Consider the following 9,530-nt stretch of genomic DNA (forward strand, 5'->3'; position numbering starts at 1 on the left):
ATAAAAAAACTGTCAAAGTTGCTCTTAGATAGACATCCAAGTAGGCAGCAAGAAGGAAAGAGGATGTCCGGCCTAATAGTAACAATCTAAGTTACATGGACGCGGGTACGAGGATCGGGTGCGGGTGCGTATCTAGGGGTCGGACACTTCAAAATTATAAATTAAGGATACGTGGATATGTATCCAAATTTGGATACGGGTACGGGGATACGTTAAATATATATATATCTATATAATAAGGCAAGAGGGATTTCAAAAATGTATCAAAATGTATGTGGGATACATTTTGATCCAATGGTTTAAATTACTTCATCTAAATCTCAATGGTTAGGATGTCTTTGAGCATCAACGGTCCAAAATGTAATGGTCCAAAACTCTCCTCTCTGTCACAGGTACCATCTTCTCTCTCTCTCATTTCAATTTTTGAACTCTCTCTCTCTCTCACTCTCTCTCTCTCTCTCTACCGTGTGACGACCAAAGACCAACCACCTCTCCTCATTGTGTCATCCTCTCTCTCTACCATAATGGGTGTTCCGGCTGAGTCACGGCGGAGAAGTCAAGGCCGACGGGAATTGCGATTGACGGCGGAGATCATGGACGCCGGAGATCTACGGCGGAGGACGGTGAAGAGATTTATGGAAGATCTTGGATCTGTTGTGAGCGGTGAGGAGAGAAATGCGATTGATGATGCGATAAGGCATGTGGTTCAGGAGGTCAAGTTATTGGCTAAGAAGGAAGATCGGGAGGGTTTGGATTCATCTATCAACGAGCTTCTTCTTCTTGGAATGCAAAGGTTAATTTCTTGCTTCTCGCATTTGATTCTCGCATTTGATTGTTTGAATGTGTGTTGGAATGCAAAGGTTAATTTCTTCTTGGATTCATCTGTTTCTCGCATTTGATTGTTTGTTATTTATTTTACTTTTGTTTGTTAGAAGAAAATTAGGAAAATTAGAAGAATGCCAAAAATTAGCTGTTTCATTCTTCGTTGTTTGGATCAAGAATGCCAAAAAAATTCTGTTTGAATGAGTAGAGTGCAATACCACTATGCTGTATATCTTTGTTAATCTTGAAACCGAATTTCATTTTTTTCCCTTCGTTTTCTCAGCAACCAAACAGGGTCGGGAGCTTGCATATAGTCAGTGACAGGGCAGAATAATCAACCTACCTGACATGTGGGTTGATCTTCCAACTTAAATGGATTGATCGAGCATTTTTCTGATTTTTGATTTCTTAAATGGATTTAAATTTAAATTTTTTGAAAGTTTTGGGTCTGAAATGGGTTTCATTTTTCTGGTGAATATTGAAATGGAGACATTGTTCTCTGCTGCATTGGACAACGAATCGAGCAGTGATATAGACCCGAAACCTGAAAAGGGTTTCACTTGATAGTCCAGTGTATAAATGGGTTTCACTTCATTTTGTATAGTCCAGTGTATATATACATGTATGTATAGTCCAGTGTATAAATGGGTTTCACTTGATTTTGTGGGTTTGAAGAACATGTGGATTTTCCTTATAAAACAGTGAATGAAAGGAAACCTGATTTCACCTGATAAAACAGTGATTGAAACAGTGATTGAAAAACAGTGAAGAAATACCAAGTGAAACCCATTTATTCTATATACAAAAAGGAACCCATTTATTTCATTTGTAGCTCTGTTTTTGTATAAATTTAAGTTTCTTAATAGGAAAATCAAGTGAATGAAAGGAAAACAGTGAAGAACATTAAATTTAATGAAACCCATTTATTCCATTTGTAGCTCTGTTTTTGTATATATTCTAATGATCAATCACTGTTTTTTAATCATTGAATCATAGTTTGAAGAACACAAAAACAGAACTGAAGCAACAAAAACAGAGCTACAAATTAATGTTGCAATGATGGAGATTGGCCCACTGATTCACCTAAAATGCCGTTCTAGGTATGGTATTAAGAATCATAGGTATTTTAAATGCCGTTCTAGCGTATGCCCGCAAAAGGGAACAATGGTGGATTTCATGTAGGAGCTTCATTTTGACTTATCTTCTAATTTCTGTTGTAAAGTACTTTCATTTTTTGCTTCCTCCTTATCTCTTGCATGAATTAGACAGAGGAAGTGGATGATTTTGAACTTCTTTTTCTCATCTATCAATGAGAAGTGATGGGACTTTGCAGAGGATACAATGCTGATGAGTAATTGCTGAAAAGCATCTTTCTAAGACTTTATTTTGCGAAAAACATCTTTATCTACCTCCTTTTCTTACCGGATCAATCACAAAATTGTTATGGCATGCAGATTTCTCTAAGGGATGGCATTTGTGCCAACTTGAGGTCTTGGATTGCAAGAAGGTTGCATGGCCGAACTCTGTAACTGAAGAGAAGTATTGTGTTGAGGACTGTGGGTGGCCTTTAAAAGAGTTTGCATATGAATGCAAAATAAACCTTTTGACAGGTCGAACGCATCAGGTACTTTATTTGTGTCTTTTTTGGTTTGTTTGATGTTGTTTCCCTCATCTATAGCAATCACAAGCTATGATATTTAGAATTACAGCGTGTGTTTGTGACCATTATTTTTATCACATCTGGTTTGTGGCAGTGAAGAATTATAAGTGGTTACAATTTGCTCGACTTTTTTTATCAGTTTTATTAATGAATCAAATTAAGAAAATGAAGAACTTCACTTCAAATCTAGAAAAAGAAAAAAGTTAGTAGCTTGCAGTTCTAAATGCATCATGCAGAAGATGGCTTTACTGCCAGACAAACAGCAAATTTCAAGATTTTAATTTTTTTGCTTTGCAAAGCCTCATTTTGAAATGCGATGTAGATTCGAGCACAATTGGCTGCCTGTGGTGCACCGATAGTGGGTGACTCAATGTACGTGCTTGCTGCAATTGCAGAGATGATCAGTCCTGGGCTTAATCCATTTGGAAAGTACAAGAAACAATGCACAAGTGAGTATGATAAAGCAATGGCTATGCAGGAGTGGATTTCATACGAATTCAGGTGAGCAAACCTGGGCTTTTTCTTTAGTATTTATATTTCTATCTTTGGGTAATCTTTGGATAATCTTTACTCTAATCTTTAATTTTTGGATAATCTTTACTCTAATCTTTAGTCTTTACTGATAATGATCTCTACTCTAATCTTTTGATTGAAACATTAATTAATCTTTAGTCTTTACTAAACTCTAATCTAATTTTATAATCTCTAATCTCTAATCTTTAGTCTTTACTAAACTCTAATCTAATTTTATAATTAATTAATTAATTTCAACATTAATTTTTGTGATTGAAACATTTAAACATTGATTCGGACATTTTTTTTTGTGTGTCTTTATTTATAAATTAACTACATTGGTTATCATTTTTAAAAAGTTTAAATTCACAAAATATGTTTGAGACACCGATATAAGACAAAATATGAGCCTACATGCGTGAATTTCACATACGTATATTTAGTGAATTTTTTTTGTATTCGTTTTTTTCAAAATTATGATGATAACATACAATGTACCAAAAATTGATACTAAAGGCTATTTTAATTTCTCTTAAAATAATCGAATATAATCAAAATCCCAAAAGAAGATTTAACATACAATGTAACAACAACAAAGACACACTAAAGTTCAAATTCGGATAAATCCCAAAAGAAGATTTAACATACAATGTAAACATTGATTCGGACACACTGAAGTACTCCCAAAAGAAGATTTAACATACAATGTAACAACAATCGAATATAATCAAAATCCCATAATAAATTGTTAAATTGTTGTTTTTACATTGTATGTTAAAAGAAGATTTTTGATTATTGCACCGTTGAATGATTATATCATGGATATTTTATTTAATAGCATCGGTACCCAATTTGTATACATATCATCGATACCCAATTTCTTGCTCACTGTAGAACTGATGAGTGTTTTTTTGAGGTATATAAATATGTACTCTAGATATCTGTTAGTTGCAATATTGATCTTTTGCCAATACTTAACATGTTAAAAGAAGATTGTTTTTACATTGTTGTTTTGACTTAATTAAAGTAGGTGGAAGGAAAATCTCTGTGCAGATCTGAGGTGTGTAATGTGTTTGTGGGTACATTATGAAAATTGGATGTTAGTTTATTACTTTTTTTTCAGGATGTTGCAGCAAAGATTCTTTCATTTTCTCAAAAGGGTCCTCCAGGAATTTGCGTCCTCTCTGCCAATGGCACTGTTTCTAATGTTACTATTCGCCAGCCCGGTTCATCCGGCGGTGTCTTGACATATGAGGTATGTCTTCTAACATTGTTGTGAGGTGTCTTATAATTTTGCTATATATTTAGATGTAATGTAAGAGGCCTTTAAGGAGGGCTTTCGAGAAGTTCAGAGTTTAGAGGTATTTATTATAATTTTGGGTTAGGGTTTTAGAGTTGAGTGTGTGACAAAAATTGTTGAGCAGTCAGGTTGAGGTTCAAAACTCTGTATTATTTATTCTTTTATTTTTTGGCTTGCTAATCAAACAGCTTCTGTGAACTGGTTGTTGGCCTAGGTGTCTCAACCCTCTACGGTGCCTCGGTCCTCCACCGTCGAGAGTATGATGAGTTAGCCACCATGTCTTCCCAAAGCAAACGTAGAGAATCCCCAATTTGATGAAACTGTAAATCTTCAATTTTAGCTTAACAAATTACTAATTTTATTTTTTATTTTTTTGGTTCCCACTGTCTTTTGGGATTTTGATTCTCAGACAATTAAAAGAAAAAATAATAATAATAAATTGTGGTTGTGGTTTATGTGGAATGATTCTATGAACAGGTGATGCTGTGAAAATTTGTTGAAAATATTTTTCTTTAAATTTTTGTGCCTGACATTGTAAATGCCTTTTTCTTAGACAGAATTGATATGAGTGATAATTAAAGAAAATGTTGGTACTGAGGATTAATTATCCACTTTAATAGAAATGGGGTTGATTTACTTTAGGTTTTTACCTCACATTTGATACCTTGATGATCTGTGAAGGTGAGTTGTTCGCAAACACAGCAGGAGTGGACTTTACAACCCATGTCGTAACTGTATACACAGGAGAGGTAATACATTGCAATTATTGGTTTGTTTTGACTTAATTAAAGTGGGTGGAAGGAAGATCTCTGTGCAGATCTGAGGTGTGTAATGTGTTTGTGGGTACATTACTTTTTTTATTACTTTTATGTTAGTTTATTACTTTTTTTTACACAGGAGAGATAATCTATTAAATAGAGTCACCAAAACATATATACTGTATATATAGATTTTTTTAAAAGAAGGAAATCTGCAATGTTTGCTTACATGGTTTTGTGTGCATGCTGCTCACATTTATGGTCATTTCAGAAAAGTAGAATAGAAAAGTTGACAGGAAATGATTTATTGACAGGAAGATTGATTTTTGAGTGTGATTGATTAAATAGGGCTCTGATTAAAGCACCTGCATATAAGATATCTGATTAGATTGTAATTTAACCTTCCCTTTTTGGTTTGCTTAATTAGTTACATAATAGTATGTCATTGTCAGTTAAATTTGAATCTTGCGCATTGATTGATTTCTATTTTAAAGAATTTTAGCAGTCACATCGCAAAAAAAAATTTTCAAAAGAAGGATTTAATCTGATGTATTTTGTGTTTCCTGTTATGTAGTTTCCTTCCATGGCATCCTTGCATGGTGCTCTACCAAATGTGGCAGCTCCAGCAGGCTTATTGAGCACTTCCAGCCTTGGTAGCCCTTCGACATCATGGATGCCGTCTCAGTCATCTTATCCATCAGCAATGCCTGCCCAGGCACCATCTTTTACATATGCAGTTCCTCCAGTTCCTTTTTTTTTAGTAGGGAAAATAAAATTGTATTTTCAACATATTGTTAGAACACCATTGGTTACCAAGATGAGTTCAATTTGTTAGAATTGAATAGGGAAGTATCATAGAAAGATTGATTTCAAGTCACATAGGCCCATATACAATTCTTAGACATGCCTGCCCCCAAAGCTTTTTCATGATGTTTAGATACTAATTTGGAAATCATGATGTTTTCGCAGTGACAATTGCCCCTTTTCATTATTTTTGACCTCGATTACTATCTCTTTGCATCTAATTTCGGGTCTCGCTGACCTCTGTTGTCTTGGATTCTTCTCTTTTTTTGGGTTTTGGGATGAAATCAATTCTAATTGCTATGCATATTTTTGGGATGAAATCGATTCTAATTGCTATGAAATCGATTCTAATTGCTATGCTATGCAAAAAATAATTTCTACTATTTTTATTTACATAGATCCTGAGGTCCAAGGGGTCTTAACTGCTGCCCAGAAGCACTGGCCTCACATCCATATATTTGATTCGCAGGTTATGGCAGATTCGGCTGTCAAGATGGTAAAAGCTGGTTGCCAATATATCACAGTTCTAGGAGTTGATTTTATGTCAGAAAATGTACGGGCAATCCTTTATCAGGCTGGCTTCTTAGAGGTAGTCTTTTCCTCTTCTTTTCGTGTATTCTTATTTCATCACTTTGTCAGTTATAAATCCAATTCTAAAAACAGCTTTCAAGTTAACAGAGTAAAAAGTGCTACTTGGTCAACAAATATTTTAATTGAAGCATAGATTTCATATTTCAAGAACTAATAAATTAACATAATTAAAACATGAAAACCAAAATCCCATAAAATGCATGCATTGAAAACTATTCATGTGAGGTAATTAGTTTTCTATCTCTATGTATATATAATGACTATTTTAATATAATACCTTTGTTCATATAATGATAAGGGTAAAATTGTTTTTTTAAGACTTCACATTTTTCAGGAATGTTCTGTCACTTGGTTTGTTGCACGAGGAGCAATTAACAAATAGCATTCACACAATCAGTTGGTGTGGAATCCACTTCAATGATTATATAATGGATATTTTATTTAATAGCATCGGTACCCAATTTGTATACATATCATCGGTACCCAATTTCTTGCTCACTGTAGAACTGATGAGTGTTTTTTTGAGGTATATAAATATGTACTCTATTCTCTGTTAGTTGCAATATTGATCTTTTGCCAATACTTAACATGTGAAATTCAACGGTGCAATACTTAATTGTTGTGGTGCTATCAGATTGGTGGAGAAAGCTTGAGAATTTATAAGTGTGAGATTCAAGAAAATGTTTTGGAAATTGTTGGCATTTCCCCTGAGCAGGTGAGGAGACACTTAATGAATACTGGTTGGGTTGCTCAATTATTAATTACTAGGGCTGTGTTTTATCTCTTACGTTGTAAATTATTTTTATATATTCCCATCTAATGCAATATGTAAGTACCAAATTGGAGAAAGTATATGTAGATCTTTTGAATTACCTGATATTAATATTATCATGGTTTTCATACTTCTATGGGCCAAAATTTTCATTGTACTACTAACAATCTGATATATATTTTCATGCATTGTCCAATTCTTCAAGATATTAGATCACTGTGGTGTGCACACTACATTGAATTGAAACACATGTGATGTTGGCACTTTGGAAAATAGTTCCTGGCAAGTTTTGGGTAGATCACTGTGGTTTGCACACTACTTTCTGATTTTTATTTTCTTTTTAGTTAAAATATTTTTGAAATGATAGATACAGCCACATATATTTACCATTTAAAGGTGAGTTCCAATTGGACACCACTTGGAACTTTTGAATTTCCTTAGATTGATGTGTTAATACTTATTGCTCCCAAGGAAAGGAATAGCCGAATGTTAAATCTAGAAACTATTGACCCATATGTAATATGGGCTCTGTTTTGTCTACAGGCTGAAGCAAAATTTGGCTATCTTTTGGAGGCTTTAGACATGGGTGCTCCTTCACATGGTATGAACTGCTAGCTTTAGACATGGGGCCTTCCAACTTTTTGGGAGCAAAACCATGTAGGAATGAGATGCATCTCTCTTGAACTCTTTTGTATGCTTTTACTCCAACTTCAGTTCCTCTTCTTATTTTCCTGTTGTTTATCCTCTTCTGTTTTAGAGTTCAAAAGAGAAGCGTTTCTTATATGATATTGTTGCAAGTATATTACTATCTCTTTTCACTTCCTTTGGTTTGTGTGTTTTATTTTGTGTTTATAAAATTTTTTTTTTCTTCACTTGCTTAGCAAGGATGCTTTTATTTTTATTTTTTGTGTTGATATGAAGTTTATACTTTAGAGTCATAAAGTCTGTTAATAAAACCAAAATGTTTTGTTATTTTAGGGTTCTGTTTTGGAGTTTAATTGGTGTATTGAGGAAACCGTCGAGTTTCATGATTTTGTTGTTCGAATTTGGTACAGCTGTTCAATTTCATGATTTTGCTGTTTTACTATGAAGTTGAGGGCTTAGTTGAAGTGCTCTGTCTCTATAAAAATAGGGAACTCTCCTTTTGTGTTTAATGCTTTTATGATTTTTGCACAATCTGTATACAACTTCTATACGTATTACATTTCCCTTACTGTAAATTTTCATTTGATAACTATTTGTTTATGGACATTACTATAAATTTCCATTTGATAACTATTTGTTTATGGACATGTTTGAATTATATTCATTGCTTCACTTTTAATTACTATATTTTGCTGCCCAAATCAGTGCATATTTAGTTATTTCAATATATATAGATATTGTTTAATTATGTTCACCGTCTTAATTCATTTCATTAGATGTTGTAATAAAAATAAAATAACAGTTAATAACTATTACAATTACTATATTATTGTAGTTGTTGTTTATATCATTATCACTGTCATAATTCATTTCATTGGTGGGGACACATTGCAGTATTTTGATGGATACCATGGAGCATCACTTGAGCAAACATATCGATGTTACCCTGCATCTTTTATTGATAAGGTTGGAAAGCTTTCCTCAACATGATAATTGTTTTGTTTTGTTTGATTCACTTAATTAATTTGATTTTATTCATTATACTGTTTCAATCTTTTATTGATAAGGTTGGAAAGCTTTCCCCTCTCTCTCTCTCTCTCTCTCTCTCTCTCTCTCTGTGAGCAAGAAAAATAAGATTTGAGTTATGGGTATTGTGCAAATGCAGGGGTAGAGGCACCAAGGAACAGCTTGGAGATGGATCAGGATGAGCATTTCAAGGAAGCTGCTTCATTTCCATCAACAATGAAAGAGGAAGAAACTTTAAATATTCCAGTAACATATTTGTTGTTGTGTGTTAGTTACTATCATTTCTCTTTTTCAAAATTTTTATAATATGTATTTTTATATTTCCCAGGTTTAAAAATTTTAAAAATAAAAAAGTTATTTTCATAAAGTAGGTGATGATGATGGTAATAATGATATGATATGATGTATATAGGGGCCAAAATTTTTATAACATGTTTTACTTTTCATTTATGAACTAAAAATGTGTTTTCCAGCCTAGATCTGCCCAAAGAGGGGGAAAAAAAAGGGGCCAAAAAGAGTGAATTTTACAACGATGTCTCTGAAGAGCTGATAATCAATATCCTTTCTGCAAGTAATAAATCATCAGGGGTCTTAACCTACAGATCATAAAAGACTTCGAATATTAGTTCATAAATGAAA

General features: G+C 33.4%; 1 protein-coding gene across 14 annotated transcripts; it reads left to right on the plus strand.

Moving 5' to 3' along the window:
• Positions 1-235: 235 nt before the first annotated feature.
• On the plus strand, positions 236-8,621 carry LOC114271006 (RNA pseudouridine synthase 6, chloroplastic). Of its 14 annotated transcripts, none has more exons than XM_082894581.1 (10): positions 367-793; positions 1,106-1,172; positions 1,819-1,922; positions 2,277-2,446; positions 2,805-2,983; positions 4,119-5,044; positions 5,628-5,813; positions 6,327-6,446; positions 7,083-7,163; positions 7,764-8,621. In XM_082894581.1, exons 6-10 carry the CDS (start codon positions 4,964-4,966, stop codon positions 7,833-7,835), a joined length of 540 nt encoding a protein of 179 aa, XP_082750707.1. In that variant the 5' UTR covers positions 367-793; positions 1,106-1,172; positions 1,819-1,922; positions 2,277-2,446; positions 2,805-2,983; positions 4,119-4,963; the 3' UTR covers positions 7,836-8,621. The 14 variants fall into 14 exon arrangements, 9 of the variants coding, with proteins under 9 accessions (XP_082750704.1, XP_082750707.1, XP_082750708.1 ...); XR_014344393.1 differs by lacking the exons at positions 1,106-1,172; positions 1,819-1,922 and adding an exon at positions 6,783-6,974 and having other exon boundaries at positions 375-793; positions 4,119-4,250; positions 4,510-4,617; ... (1 more) ...; positions 5,628-6,446; positions 7,764-8,542; XM_082894582.1 differs by lacking the exon at positions 1,819-1,922.
• The last annotated feature ends 909 nt before the right edge of the window (positions 8,622-9,530 follow it).

This window comes from Camellia sinensis, chromosome 11, assembly GCF_055761805.1.
Source record: "Camellia sinensis isolate YWXY chromosome 11, ASM5576180v1, whole genome shotgun sequence".
NCBI lineage: Eukaryota > Viridiplantae > Streptophyta > Magnoliopsida > Ericales > Theaceae > Camellia > Camellia sinensis.